Source organism: Strongylocentrotus purpuratus, unplaced genomic scaffold (assembly GCF_000002235.5).
Source record: "Strongylocentrotus purpuratus isolate Spur 01 unplaced genomic scaffold, Spur_5.0 spur5_scaffold_9, whole genome shotgun sequence".
Classification (NCBI taxonomy): domain Eukaryota; kingdom Metazoa; phylum Echinodermata; class Echinoidea; order Camarodonta; family Strongylocentrotidae; genus Strongylocentrotus; species Strongylocentrotus purpuratus.
Genome location: NW_022145615.1, coordinates 33,947,890 through 33,963,875, shown reverse-complemented (window position 1 = coordinate 33,963,875; position 15,986 = coordinate 33,947,890). Strand labels below are relative to the sequence as shown.

Below are 15,986 nucleotides of genomic sequence, written 5' to 3'. Positions count from 1 at the left end.
GAAACGACGATTCGTTGTACAGTTCTCGATTCTTAATCCTTGTCTAAATTCACCCCCCCTCCCCCTCCTACGCGAAGCGCGGAAGCTTTGACGTTTCATTAAAATATTAAAGAAAGAAGACGATTCGTTGTACCGTTCTCGACTCTTAATCCTCGTCTGAATTCAGGTCCCCCCCCCCCCTCTCGCGGAAGCTTTTAATTTTCATTAAATCATGAGAGAAAGAAGACGATTCGTTGTACCGTTTTCGAAAATAATCCTCGTCTGAATTTGGATTTTCCCCTCTTCCGCGCGAAGCTCGGAAGCTTTTACGTTTCATTAAATCATTCGAGAAAGAAGACGATTCGTTGTACCGTTCTCGACTCTTATTCCTTGTCTGAATTCAGGTCCCCCCTCCCGCGGAAAGCTTTTAATTTTCATTAAATCATTAGAGAAAGAAGACGATTCGTTGTACCGTTCTCGACTCTTATTCCTTGTCTGAATTCAGGTCCCCCCCTCCCGCGGAAGCTTTTAATTTTCATTAAATCATTAGAGAAAGAAGACGATTCGTTGTACCGTTCTCGAAAATAATCCACGTCGGAATTTAGTTCCCCCTCTATCCCGCGCGAAGCGCGGAAGCTTTTATGTTTCATTAAATCATTAAAGATTCGTATTATAGTTCTCGCCTATGGATCCTCGTTTGAATTCATGTTCCCCCCCCCCTCCCGCGCGCAAAGCGCGGAAGCTTTGACGTTTCATAAGATTAAGAGAGAAAGAAGACGATTTGCTGTACCGTTCTTGATTCTGAATTTCAAAGATATCCTTTGTCTGCTCCTTTTTCTTCCTACGCTCCCGCCTGGCTACGTGCCTGCGGTCCGATAAACATATTTTGATACCTTGTCCGACCCCGCAAGCTCAGGGGTTTAAGGCAATAACTTACGGTCAGATAAGCATTCAGGGGCCCGCCTTAGGGCCCCTGGTGGGGTCGAGACGGCGGAGCCGTCCCCGGAAGCTCAGGGGTTTTAGGCGTTTAACTAAGGTCCGATGAGCTTTTTTTTTGTATACCTTATTTTTTTTGTGACACTGGCAGGACACTATTGGCGTGGGGTACAGGGGGCAGAGCCCCCCAAATCAGGGGTTTTAGGCATTAAATTACCGTCAGATAAGCATCTATGGGCCCCCGTAGGGCCCTATAGGTGGAGTCCATGGGGGCAGAGCCCCCGGAAGCTTAGGGGTTTTAGGCATTTAATCCAGTTCAGATGAGCATATGTTGATGCCTCATTATTTTTTAACACGGGCAGTTAACTATTCTCTCTTTCTTGCTCTCATTCTTTTTTTATTTCTCTTTATTACACTTTTTCAAAAAAAGTGTAGGGGGGTGGAGGGAGCTCGAGGCTCCCGATTCCTGCCGTACCTCGGGCCCTGACATGTAGGAATCTCAAGAATCATATTTCTTGCCTGGCTGTAAATTTAGGAATTTGTCATTTTCCAACAAACACATACAAACGTATAATTTACTAAAAAGTGAGGAAAAATCTCGGAAATTAAGTAATTTCAGCATTATTTTTGTAATCCACGGTTGTGGAATTAGAAATAAACCACGTTTGAATTTGATTTCCCCCAAGCCCCCCCCCCCCATCCGTACGCCAGTATCTCCTCTTTTCCTTTTTTCTTTCCCTTTCCTTCCTTCTCTCTTATTTTTTTGATTGGGGGGGGGGGGGTCAACAGCCTGGGAGGCAAGGCTCTTTCGGCCCCCCCCCCCGATCTCCTTCTTTCCCCTTTTCTTTTTTCTTCCTCTTTTTTCTTTCCCTTTCTCTCTTCTTTCCCTTTCCCTTCTTTTCCTTTCTTCTCTCTCTTTTTTTTTTTTTTTTTTTTTTTGCGGGGGGGGGGGGGCAAGGCCCGCTCGGCCCCCCCTGGATCCGCGCCTGAATCCGTTAACATATGGTCAACAAGTGTGCAGGATCTATCGGTTACTCTTGTATACAATGTATCATTTACCTGTTTCAAACAATATATATCATTTATTTGATTATAGACTTTCGTATTTCCTTCAAAAGGTTTTTTTCGTGATATTACGGTTAATGTAACCCATAATAATGAATTGCCCATTGAGACCATTTGCAAAAACCAAAAAGTCCTCATAGTGATTAAAAACCTCGACTTTTGAATTTGGTGGTCTATACCAGTTTAACAAAATATTTGGCTTCGTGGTCTTCAAACAAACTTTTATGCACAATGCTTCTAAACGTTCAAGAGAATCATAACTAACTAAGTTGATATGAATAGACTCATGGACGTAAATGGCCACTCCACCCCCATTTCTATCCCTATCTTTTCGAAGTAATGAGTAATGGGGTATGTATATTTCATTGTCTGCAATAGAGCTGTATAATCTAGTCTCATTCAGAGCAAGAACTGGTATTTCATTTTCAAACATGATTTGCTTGATTTCTTCATGATATTTCAAAAGACTTACAATATTCAGGTGGACAAATTTAATCCCTTTACTAGAAAGTTGATCATATTTTAAGGATATGTTCTCACCAGATTTACATGAGGGATCTATGTTATAATAATCGTCGACGTCGGACTCTGAATTATTCACAATATAATTTGGAAGATGGTTTAAAAGACATCTTAAACACTCCCAATTTACAAAATGCTCATTAGGGTCATCGTAACTCTTTACAGAGATTTCTGAACATGATATGTGTACCCAGTTTCGGCAAGAAGTACAGAGAAGTGCTTTCTGATTTGCTTTAACACATTTACTACAGCGAACGCATGGAAATTGTTGTACCATTTCAAAAACAAAAACAAAAAAAACAAACAAAAAAAAACAAAAGTTTTTAAAAAAGTATAAAAAATACACTAAAATACTACTAAACAAAACTTAATTATGTAAGATACGTCTATAAGAAGCTTGTACTGTGCACACCACAACAAGACGCATGAAGTTTAACCAACATTAATCATAACGCACAATTGATTAAGCACCCGAAGAGAATTAAGGTTTAAAGCTGGGCGTAGAAAAGATAATTATAGGCCAGGAGTTGCTCTGCAAGTCTTCATCGAATACAATCACATGCTCCCAATATAACCGTGAGGCAGTGAAATACAATTATTTAACATATAGTCCTGAGGGACAAAGTGGATTGCCAACAAAATGTAATTGTATTGGAATAAGCTGGTACCAAGTTTACCAACAATGATTTAACAATATACATAAACGGAAAGTCATACTAAAGAAAGAGTCTAGGCACGATGGCTTAACTTTAAACAAAGTGTAGAGAAAACAAATCCCAACGCAACCCGATGCATGGCCAGTCCAGTGCTTCCAACATAAAGAAGTTTCAGCGAAGCGTTCAGCGTTCCATGTACGTAATGCTACGGTCACAAAGGTTCGTACGAACGATAATTTCGTACGAATCTCCCTGTTTTTCCATTGTCATCCCGAATTTCAATTGTCTGAAAATCGTTCGTACGGCGTTCGTAGCAGTTCGTAATGGCATTTGTGACTGAGGCTTAGCTATGGTCACAAATCCCAAAAGGTGCCTGCTCGGCGGCCGAGCGGCGAGTTTTTAACCAATTCTGCTCGGTCACCGAGCGGCGGCCGACCAGGCACCGCTCGTTTTTAGGGCATCGCTCGGTCGCCGCTGAAGTTTTAGCGCGGAGTTAAAATTTGGGCGGCGCCTGCTCACTTTTCACTCGCCGCCCAAAATACGCTCGGTGCCTGGGCGGTCGCCGCCCGGCCACCGACCGGGCACCGACCTAATCGAGCGTTCGCCGCTGAGCGATTTAAGTAAAAAATCGAACCCGCTAGGTCAGAGGCTGCCGAGCAGTCGCCGCCCGGTCGCCGCTGGGAGATCAATCGGTCACTGGGCGGCGAGTTCAAAATCGGTCGGCGTCCAGCAGCACCAGCTCTATTCACCGCGACGTCTAGCCGATAATGGCTGACAATTACAATGACAATGGCAATGACAATGACATTAACAATGGTCAATAGACCATTGTTATTCGCTTGGTATATAAAGCGATGCTCAGCGCGCTCCACTAGAGACACTTGCTATATTTCTTCCGAACTTTTTGATTCGCTGAAGAAATGCCCAAAACACGTCAAAAAAACAAGAGGCAAGTGGGGGGAAAGGAGCCTGGGCTGAGCGGAGGAGGCAGGGAGAAGGACAGAGGCAAGGAAGCCCCTACCAGGGTCTCCCCCCCCCCAAAAAAAAAAAAAGGAGAAAGAGACAGCTGCAGCCCAGGCAGCCCATGCAGAAGAGGGCTCAGATATCGACATGACTGACAGGGAGGACAGCTCCAGCAGGCCCTTGACAGATGACCAAGAGGAAAAGATTGCTCAGTTCTTCGAGAACAACGTATTGTTTTATGATATGCGGAACAATGAGTACAAGAACAAGGTGAAGAGAAGACACCTGCTTGGGGAGTTGGCAAAGTCTCTTGGGTACGAAGGTAAGTTTTGAAACTTTTTGAACTTCTCTTTACCATTAATTTTTGCACTTTTACACTTTTTGGTCATGTATATTTTCGTGTGCTTTGAAATGTAAATTTTCCTGTGCTTTGAAATGTTCATTTATAAGGTTTCTTTTCGTTTTGGTCTGCAGTCGAGATGGCCGACAGAATATACAAAAGATTCAGGAACATCAGGACTGATTACCAGAAGTTAAGAGAGAGGGAGGCCAAGGGAAAGTCCGGCTCTGGCTCCTCCAAACCCTTCACCCCCCTCCAACAATGGAAGCTTACGAGGTATGCTTTCCTGCAGCCGTTTTATCGTGGCAACAAGAGGCTAACGTCTTCTCAAGTCCTTGGCTCGGTAAGCATCTGCAAGGCTTTGTCTGTCTTCTTACCTTTTGGTTATGTATATTTTGCTGTATTTGACATGAAGATTTACATTTTTGGACCCGTCTTTGTTTATGATTCAGATTCCACAGCCGGAGACTTCAGACGACCAGGATTCCGACTTGGAGAGCTTGGCCAGGAGGCCAGACATTGGATTCGCGTCTCCTTCCCCCATGAAGCCATCCAAGAAGTCCAGGAAGGCGAAGGATAAGAACCTAACAGAAGTCCTGGTCAACCTAGTGTCGGAGAGTCAGCAGGAACTGAAGGAGTCCCAGGCTGCGTTGATTCAGGTATGATTGTACTTTACATAATATTTATTATGCTAAAACTAAGTCAACCATTTATACAATTGAAGTTATATTTTCTTTTTGACACCAAGTCTCATTAAAAGTTTAAACGTATGTTCTTTGTGTTTTAGGCGAGCGGCACATCCCAACCCATGAGCGAAAGAGAAGCATGGACGCAGTGGATGGCCAGTGTCCACCACAACATCCCCAAACATCTGTGGCATCAGTACCAGTCAGAAGCTTTTGCCCTTGTAATGAAATATGTGGCGCCGGTCCAGCAGCAGCAACAGCCTCAGCACGTCTACAGTCAACAGGCCCAGCCCCAGTATTATACGCCTCCCGGGCCCGCTCAGCCTATCCAGCAACTGCCACAGCAGCGATTCTACCCTCCCCAACATCAACAGCAGCACCAGACCACCCCACAGCAGCTCGGCCAACAGCAGCGACCAGTAAGTATAAATGTACATACTAAGTTATAGTACACCACTCCTGTTACCATATCTCAATTTTACAATTTCTTGCCAGTTTCTTATTTCAAGGTGTAATGTTTTGTGTCTTTTGTTTGTTGCAGACTCGTGTTCTATCGGCCCCTTCCGCCACCTGGCAGGACACCAGTTCACATGACATCCTTGCAGGGGCCATGGCCACCCTGCAGTCGGGGCCTCCTCATCATTGATGTCACTGAACGTCAGGGGCATGGGCGAAGGTGGCTTCTCGGACCTCCTTGGCAACAACAGCCAGCTCCAGCCCTCCGCCGTCCCTGCTACCTGTAGCCAACCCCCCCCCCCCCTCTGCATCCGCTGCATCCACCTCTATTTCGGAGGAGCAGGAGCAACCAGCTCGGATCTCTGACTCCGACTAGTAGATAGCGAACTTTGTAAGCTGTTTTATAGTCAGATGGACTGTAGTTTGTGATGTTTTTTGGCAGTTATGTCGACTGTATGATATATGATGTTTGAGATGAAAAATTGAAGTTTTTATTGTTTCGTTATTTATTTTAATAATAAGTACAATCTTTGCTACTATTTAATTTCCTATTTTCTACTTTATATTTTGGGTTTTCTTTTACAACTGAGGTTGAAGTTTGCAATGTAATTATTTACTTTGCAATTTTACTTTACTGCAATAAAAAAAAAAAATCATTTTGAAAAATAAAATAAGGTACAATGTACAGGTGGATTGTAGTTTGTGATCTTTTTGGCGGGTTATGTGGACTGCATGGCATGATATGATGTTTGAGATGAAAAATAAAAGTTTCGATAGTTATTTGACTTGTTATATGGTTTCTTTATTTATTTTCTAAGTACAATCTTTTCTTCTATTTAAGTTCCAATTTTTTAAATTTATATCTTGGGTTTTCGTTTACAACTGAGGTTGATAGTTTACAATTTTACTAGATTACTGCAATTATAAACTCTTCACTTTGAAGAAATAACAAAAAGCAAATAAGATACAAGGAAATCTCAATGTAAAATCACATAATACTACCAGACTTTATTCACTTGGCACATCATTGATTTCTTTCTCAGGTGACAAATCATACAAACAAAGTTATTCAAATTTGTGTAGGGACACGGACGGACGTACAGACGGAGGACAGACGAACGCAATTTGGATCATAGTCTCCCTCCATCTCAGTGGGCTCGACAATACAAAATACAATTAATCATCACAAAGTCACAAAATATATGGGTTCACAGTTTATTATCAAAAAAGTCTACTGAAATCCGAGAATAGGCAGTTGCCATGGGACACTCCCTGCATCAGAGTTAAAGTACGCCTTGAAGGTTGAGCGTAGGGCTTGGCCGGCTGCATTGGCGCGTGGTGCACGGGCCTGGTCCTCCACCTCCCGCATGACGGCATCTGTCCTCCAGGCCCCAGGCATCAGCTGGTTCTGGTCATCTTCTTCATCAGCTTCACGTGGCGCGAGACCATAACGGGCCCTCAGGAGATTGTGCAGTGTTATGCAGGCATTGCTGATTGTCATGGCTCGTTCTGGCTCGACGTCCAACGTTGTCAGCAGGCACCGAAAGCGCTTGGCCATGATGCCGAAGAGATTTTCCACCACCCTCCTTGCCCGAGATAACCTGTAGTTGCACACCATCTCCTCACGGTTGAGATATCGTTTAGAGAAGGGCTTGAGCATGAACTCACGGAGGGGGAACGCATTATCTCCCAGGAGGAAAAACCCTGAGTCTCGATCGTCGTTGGGCAGGGGCTCAGGAGGCGGGAAGCCGATGGTGCCAGTGATGAGAGAACGGAGGAGCCCGGACCTGTTGAAAATGCCGCAGTCGGAATCGGAGCCCTGTGAACCAACGTCAGCCCAGAGAGCTTTGTATTCACCGTCGGCGAGCACTAGTATGACGATACTGTAGTAGCCTTTGTAAGTGTAGTATGTACTACCACTGTGAGCCGGCTTCCGGGTGGCCACGTGCTTGCCGTCAACCGCTCCGCAAACATGGGGAAAGTTCCAGCGATCCTGGAAGACCTGGGCCACGCGCCGCCACTCATCAGGGGTGGATGGAGTTTTGAAAACTTTCTGCCTGTATTCGTCAACGATGGCCTGGCACACCACGGGGATGAATATAGAAATGGTGTTGTGGGCCACCCTAAAGCTGAACTCCAGAGACCGGAAAGAGTTGCCCGTGGCAAGGAAGCGCAGGGTGATCGCGAGCTTCAAGCCAGGCTGCAAGGGGGGTCTGCCTCTGCAAAAGTAGAAACAAAAAGGAAAATGTACATTATACATTTTTCACTCACTACAGTACCACCTTTACTGACTTGTATGTTCTCGTTTATCGTATAGGCAAGACTCGCAGGATAAATTTCATGGTTTTAAATTAAAGCATAACCTGTTTCTTGATTATTCATCTAAGAATAATGCAGGGAGATTTAGTAAGATTCAAAATATATTTCATTGAACAAAAATCAAATTCAGGTGTACTTTCATGATATTGCCCGGGAGCATGTTTGATTTGAGTTGAAATGCCAAAGCTACTTACTTTTTACTCTTCTCGATCCTGGGACCAACTCGTTGTACCAGCTCTAAAAACAGATCTGGCTCCACCCGGAGGAAAGACTTGAAGTCTGCCGGGCTTTCCCTTCTGAGCTCATTCATGAGCTGCTCGTATTGGCCATAGATTGGTCGTCGGGCAATTCAAGGTCTCACCCACCATCTTCTTTTTCTGCGCAGGAGCTCCGCACGTCTTTCTTCTTCTGCCACCAGGGCAACCAGGGCCGCTAGGTTAAGATTGTAACGGTAACGGGCATATGCCACCCTCTCCCTCAGCCGGTCAAAGTGCTGGGGTTGTGGATCTCGTAGTAGTTGAGGTGGAATCAACGGCATCGTAGACCTTGTTGACCTCTCAGATGCAAAGCAAAAGCGGTTTTGATGATGACCAGTCTGTGGAAGTCACATATATACCCAGGTTGCCTGTGAGAAATTTTCGGCAGAGCCTGGTGGGCCGCCGCCAGTACGCCTACCAGACACCCGCCGATGCCCTGTCGATCACCGGCAGGCCGCCGTGCAATTTCTTTAAAATCGGCCGGTGCCTGGTGGGAGATCGCCCGGCAATCGGAGGGTCACCGGTCGGTCACTGCCGGGACACCGCGCGAAAAAGCTCCGCAATTTCGCCCAGTTTTTACCTAAAATCGACCGGCGACCGACGGGCAATCGACAGGTCACCGACCAGGCACCGCTCGGGCTCTACAACCTGCTCGACTTCTACACAAAACGCTGGGCGATGCCTAAATTCCAGCAGCGACCGAGCAGGCTACTGATCGGCCGGTCGCTGCTCAGATTTGTGACCATAGCAACGAGATGGATTAGTTGCTACTTCCATTTTATATGCAAATAAAATTCCAGGTACAATACACGTGATAATAACTAACCATCGACTGATCATGCTATGAAGACGACTTAGTTTGCTGATATCGGTCATCTGTGTAAGAATCACACGGCGTCCATCAGTGGTCAAAACTATGATTCGGCCATCTTGAGTCCAAATCGCTTTCAATTTTCCTCATGTTTTGACTTTATCTCCCGAAAGAGTCTTCCTCGCTCTTTCGTCAAATTCTCTTGTATGAAAATGTGCGTCCCTTCCAAACCTCTGAGTTTCCTTCTTGCCTGGTAGACCTTGTTACGAGCCGTGTAGTTGGTAAATCGAACAATGATCCCTCTGGTTGATCCTCCATTTTTCGATCCTAATCTGTGCGATCTATCGATGTCTCCTGTTGTTAGCTTTATGTCCAATTTCTCCTCACACACTTTGTTAATCAATTCATCTGTCTCCTCACTCTCTCTCTCTCATCCAGACCATGAACAATCAGGCAATTTCTTCTCGAGTATTCTCAGCCTCTTCGTGCTCCTCCTTCAGTCTGGCAAATTTTCTTTCCAATTCACTTATTTTGCTATCTCTCTCGGAAAGCTCAAATTCAAAACTTTCACGAATGCTTTCAGCAACCTTTTCAGTAATGACAGATGTTAGTTCTTCAATAAGTGTCAGCTTTACCTTTGATATAAGAGAGTCTAGAATATCGTTGTTGTCCTCCAGTACTTTCTTGACTTCTCCGCGTATATCTCTTGCGATATCCTCGGTTTGAAGTTTCGCGCCTCTCGGCATCTTGACGCGTTTCTGGGCAATAACTTCCTTATATTTCACGAAAAGAGTTCACGTAGTATAAGTAAAACCAGCACAGGTAGTTCAACGACCTCCCAAAGTACTCAAAAGTAGGCAAAATTCCTATAGGTGCTATAGTTCCATTGCTGTTGTATATACTTCAGCGAAGTTGTGAGCGCGGAGCGAATCGTTAGGCACGTCCATTCATGACGACAATCGAAAAATAGGAAAAAAGCCAGGGTAATTATGCTGCATTATTTTTGATTTTGATATTGCTGCATTATTGTAGAGCGCTATGGAAGTGGTTACCATGAGTTACCATGAGTAAAATTTTTGACAAACTGTTCTTGTGACACTCAATCACAACATTTCTATTTCAAATCAAGAAGAGTTGAAGGTATACGGTAGTATCCTAAAACTAAGTAAACCTTAGTGTAGCAGCTAGACTTTATTCGTATTTCGTACCTACAAGATATATAATAACATATAGATATCGTAATAACACAAAACGAATGCGTAGTGCTGAAATGTAACTTGGGCCTACCTGTCTTTTCCTGATATAAACAATTTAAAGTGAATGTGTAATAGGATTGCCTTTAAAAAAACGGAAAAGGGAAATGAATGGATAATGTAAAATATTGAATATAAAAAGGAAAATAATGAAATTTTGCAGGTTAACATTTAAGTGCATAATGGAGGGGGGGGGGGGCTGGGTTGGGAAAGGGCTCCATTTTTACCCAGCATTTCGTTCTTGTTTGCGTCACCTGTTGGAACGCTCACTTTTTGTTTGTACATGCCTAACATTATCAAATTGCCCTAGTCCTTTTCAAAAACTCCTATTTATGCTTTTCATAAAATGAATTACTCTTACAATTTTCCCATTACCCGTTACCCGTAACAATAAGAACACATTCTATCTGTTTTACAGGAGTCCATGAATGAAATTCAATTTGTAATACAGAGTCTTTATTTTGTTTGAAAAGATACCAAAGGTAAACAACTTTCTTTTCAAACTAGGTCAATTCATGTATAATTTTAAAAATAATTTGTTGCCATCCGTTTTTCAAGTAATGATTTTTTTAATAGCTCAGTCCATACTTACCCAACAAGACATTCAGGAGATTTTCATTCACCTCTTTGTCGGACCTTCTTAGTTCAGATTACATTTATATATGAAGGTCCAAAAATATGGAATTCTTTAGTAATTAAATAAAAAATGCTCCATCAATTGATATTTTTTAAGAAAAAAACATGTTTGTAATACAATCTTATGAACCTCATTTAATTACATCGATCATTTATTGTTTTCCCTTCTTTATATTTTTCTTTCTTTCTTTTTTTTAAACTTAAAAAATAAAAACAAGTTCATTTTTTAAACGCTGTCTCCAAATGTAATTTGATATTGTGAAGGTCAGCGTAAAATCTATAACTTGTTCATTTTTATAAAACTGACTTGAAACACCACAATAATGTGGGACTGATTTTTCGATCTTTTCATATATTTTTGTCTATTTCACTTGTTAAATTGCTGAGTTATACTGTCAGGCTGACTTACCATTATTCTGAATGTCTGTACTCTCGGAATAAGGCTCTTACTTTATTTTCATCAATATATTTCTCTTTGTATAAAGGTTACAAATTATTTGATAGTTATTGCGAAGATTTATGAATATTCATGTGCGTACATGTAATATTCGCGTGGTTAAAGCATACGCGCATGATAGTGCGCTGATATACGTGACGACAGCCGAGTTCGATTGATGTGGCTGTAAACTTTGTCATTAAATGAGCTGTGAACCTGACCTGTCTGTGAACCTTGTTGAACCGAGATTTACTACTATAGACCATATCTGCTGTGTGACCTAATACATTACCAGTAATATGAATTTCTGGAGGAGGAGGCTGAGAGCCTCAGTAACGTAGTCTGTCACCTGTACCTAGTAGTTTAAGAATATATCTATCTACATGTATAGCAGTTGTAACTATATTGAACATTTGTATATTTAATATTTGTATTCTATATATTTGTACCTTAAATATATTCGTCATATTTGTGAACAAAGTAAATACGATCTGACGCTATTACTTGCATAAGATTTAGTCACTTGTAAATAGATTCACAATTCAACAATATTAATGATATACAAATTAATATAAGTAACTTATGTATTTATGGAGCTGTAACTTACATGTATATTTTATCTTAGTAACACTTATTGATAATGATTCATTAATAAGCACTGAATTACAGAGAGCAAGGAACGAATCCCTAGACAAACCGGTTGTCTTAAGATTGAAGTACGTTTAAAACTGATTAGTTAATTCTGGAAGTTAGCAATAGGCATAGGAATTGGAAATTCGAGGATATAACCTGTTGTAAAGACCTAAGGATTAAAGATCGCATGGTTATGCCGACAGAGTGAGCTGCCATGTCGAGATTAGGGGTGGATAGACCAGTGAGTAAAACTCCCGTTGAGCGGTGATTACGAATACTATAAGTTGATTATGCTATAGGCAATAAGAAGGAAGGCAGTTAAGTATTTGTACTTGAACTTGGAATGGAGTGGTTATTGGATGGCTGCTGGTCAGCCTCGATTGACCGTAAGTTGAGGAGGCTATGTTGTGTTTAGCCCAGAATATAATTACCCCATAATTACGTCTCATGTTTTAGTAGGAAAGAAAAGGTACACTTTGTAGTAGCCTACTAAGATGTAACAATAGAATTCAGTTGCTAGTGATCTATTGTTACATCTTAAACCTGTCCCTATAACTGTTAACATAACACGCATACACCATCCATACTTTAAGCTAGCTATTTAGGCAAATTATTTGTTGTCGGACAAAAGTGACAACATTTCTGTATATAATGTACATTTAAACTCTTATACTTAGTAATTGCATTGCATACATACTTGAATTGAATAACGTCGACATGAATTAGGCACGAAAGCCTCACTGTTTGTGTTAGTTGAAATCTTTTAATAAAGTGTTACTTGTTATTTTGTTCACTTGAACAATTTAGGCTGACAGATTCGTTCGTACAGTAATACATGTCTGTTACACATTAGTTACAGTAGTTAAGTGTGGATGGTGATTGGTATTTTTACATCTTCTTTAGATAGCGCAATTGAGAACATCAAGAACGAAATCGTCTGATTTTATTCAGACGCTTATCCACGTCATTGTGCCTTTATTTAGATTGCTCGCTATCCTATGGGAGGAATTTGATAGAGGATGTGAGAGAAAGTGCCCCAAGATACGAGTGCGAATAATGTGTGTGTTTTAACTGCGTGTACAGGACACCCAGTGTGCCCTGTCACATGTTTGCAGTGTGTTGTGCAGATCGTTAGAGAATCTGAGTTGTATGGTGGTGTGACCAAAGTTCGCGCGTGACCTAAGTTCGCTATCTCAAAAAATCAGTAAGATTACGAAAATCTGATATCACCAATGGAAAGAGGAACATAAAATTACCCAGAAGTGAAATTTTCTTTGGAATTGGGTACGAAATTGTGAAAATATTGACAAAAGATCGGCAAATTTTGCAATATTTTGCGTCCGTTCCGAAAAATGATCAACTTACCGATAAGGGTCTGAAAATCTTCAATTTGAGAGCAGATTTCCTCAAAATTGTAAGTAAAGAGTGGTACTAACTGATTGTATGATATCTTGCCTTGCAAATTATGATATTACCTTATTTTTGATGGATCACACTTTTTGATAAATCAACTGTAAACCCCCGTGCGTGAAGTTACGTCTCGTTGTTTTTATGACTTTTTTAGATGCAGCGCGCACGAACGATCGGACATCGAATTTTTAGATCGCGATATCTCCGAAATCCTTCGACGATAAAATTTTCTAGTTGAACTAATCTGTAGTTAAAAACTTCGCCGTCCCTTTGGTTATAATTGAAATCAATAAATTTGTGTAGAATATGAGAAATCGTAGTTCGAATATCACATTTTGTAATATGTTCTAAAATGTCCGCGAACTTTGGTCACCCCTTCATACAAGTCTGATACGAATATTAGGATTAAATCATGCATACAGAGTACTAGCAGAATTATTCAGATCTTATGATTATGCTTTAACTCACCTAAATGAAGAAATACAAGCTACTTGAAGTGTGGAACAGTGTGGAGATGAGCCAGCTGCTCGTGACACGAGTTGAATCTAGCGCTAATGTTAACGAGAGCCCAGGATTCAGGTCAAAGGTTGACAATTAGTGCGTTGTGTTGAATTAAAGAGGTGCGAAATGAGCCAATGAGAAGGCTGTGATGTTAAGTCATTTAATTATCGTTTATTGTGTGATCCAACAGGTCTATTATTTATCTCTTTACGACATCAAGTTGTAAAGAGAAGAGAATCTAGCGCTCTTAATAAAGACTAGATGGTGGCAGCTTACTGTGTTGTGAATGTTGACTTGATTTTGGTGGCAAAGTGATGCAAGCACCCCCCCCCCCTTTTTTTTTCTCTCTCACTGGGGAATTACAACACCACCCCCTTCTTCCTCCCAAATTCCTTCTTCTTTCCTCTATTGTATTATCTATTAACCACCCCCCCCCCCTATTCCGCCACAATATATTATATTGCGCCCTCTCGTGCATATTTCCTTTCTAATGCGCATTTTTCCATATCGCAACTAATTCAATTAATAACGTGAGACCTTGATAGATCTTTAAAAATATTAATGCTCTTCTTGTTTTGTTCTGTTTTGTCTTTGTTTGTTTTTTTCTCCATCTTCCTTTTCCTTTTCTACTACTTCTGCTTGTTGATTTATGGTCCCCTTGGAAGACCAGCTGCACTATCCAAGGACAGCTGAAAATGGGCTATCCAGTAGTCTGTTGTGTTGGTTTATTTCGTTTGACTTTCTGTCGCTCTTCGTGTTGTTTTCATTTTAATACAATATGATTTTTTGCTTATGTAAACTTTATATTATATATATGTCTATAAATTTTGTTATTTTTTTGTTATTTTCTTGTGATTGTATATTATTTTTATATGACGGAATTAAAACCATACATCTATCTGAAACATGAAATTATTCGTAAGTTTCCATTTATTGTAAAGTCATGATTGATTAAAAGAGATTGGGTTAATTTAAAGGAAAACCCATTATTTGTAAATAAAATATTGTTACACAGACCTAAACACGTTTTGTATCTGAGAGTCAAAATTGTTAATGACGCTGCATGGGTAGTAATAAGTATTTAGTAATGGCAGGTGAGATGCAATCCCATCCACCCCACGCTCCGGTGGCGAAATTTTAAACCTAACCTTGCCATTCTGCGCTGCATATTGATATTTGAATATATGAATATTTGCGGTGGTACGGTGTGGTGGAGATCAAAATTAAATCGGCCAGATTCTGGACTTAACCAGTATGTCGCAATGATTATAGACAATGTATGACCTGCGTAGTCATTCGTTTTAAGTAAACATAGCTTTGCACTTGACGCTACTTCACTGGAGGGCTTCAAGGGAGCGCTTCCACCCAGCATCTAGACCTAGATAGTTTATTCCTCAGCACTACATCCTGACTTATGGATCCTGCTGAGCAGGCGCGGATCCAGGGGGGGGGCCGAGCGGGCCTTGGCCCCCCCCCCCCCCCCCGCAAAAAAAAGGAGAGAGAGAGAGAAGGAAAGAAGGGAGGAGAGAAAGGGAAAAAAGAAGAGGAAGAAGAAAAGAAAAGAGGGAAGAAGTAGATCGGGGGGGGAAGGACTTGCCTCCCAGGCTGTTGCCCCCCCCCCCCCAATCAAAAAATAAAAGAGAAGGAAGAAAAGGGAAAGAAAAAAAGGAAAAGAGGAGATATATGGAAGGAAAAAAGAGGAAGAAGAAAAGAAAAAAAAAGGGGATTACGACACAACAAATCGTCTTCTTTCTCTAATGATTTAATGAAACGTAAGCTTCCGCTTAGCGCGGGAGGGGGAAAACTCAATTCAGACGAGGATTATTTTTTGGGAACGGTACAACAAATCGTCTTCTTTCTCTAATAATTTATTGAAATGTCAAAGCTTCCGCGTTTCGCGGAGGAGGGAGGGGAAACTCGCCCCTCCCTGCACCCACCCACCCCCAATTACGTCACTGCTGGTCAGCATTACGAACCAATATTTGGCTCGCATAATTTCAAATTTTGCCCCCCCCCCTAAGAAATCCTGGATCCGCGCCTGATACAATGGCAACAGTTTCAATATAAAATGTAAGTTCTTCTTTCTTAAATCATTGGTCTGGAAACAATTATTTTCCCATTGTTGTG

General features: G+C 41.6%; 2 protein-coding genes across 2 annotated transcripts; one reads left to right on the top strand and one right to left on the bottom strand.

Moving 5' to 3' along the window:
- Positions 1–4,268: 4,268 nt before the first annotated feature.
- On the top strand, positions 4,269–5,874 carry LOC115920545 (mediator of RNA polymerase II transcription subunit 15-like). The gene is made up of 4 exons (XM_030976437.1): positions 4,269–4,449; positions 4,596–4,804; positions 4,914–5,120; positions 5,249–5,874. Exons 1-4 carry the CDS (start codon positions 4,269–4,271, stop codon positions 5,594–5,596), a joined length of 945 nt encoding a protein of 314 aa, XP_030832297.1. The 3' UTR covers positions 5,597–5,874.
- A 960-nt stretch (positions 5,875–6,834) lies between these two features.
- LOC591763 (putative nuclease HARBI1) lies at positions 6,835–8,460 on the bottom strand. The gene is made up of 3 exons (XM_011684722.2): positions 8,284–8,460; positions 8,117–8,235; positions 6,835–7,822 (listed from the first exon to the last, which is right to left on the bottom strand). Exons 1-3 carry the CDS (start codon positions 8,458–8,460, stop codon positions 6,835–6,837), a joined length of 1,284 nt encoding a protein of 427 aa, XP_011683024.2.
- Positions 8,461–15,986: the final 7,526 nt, after the last annotated feature.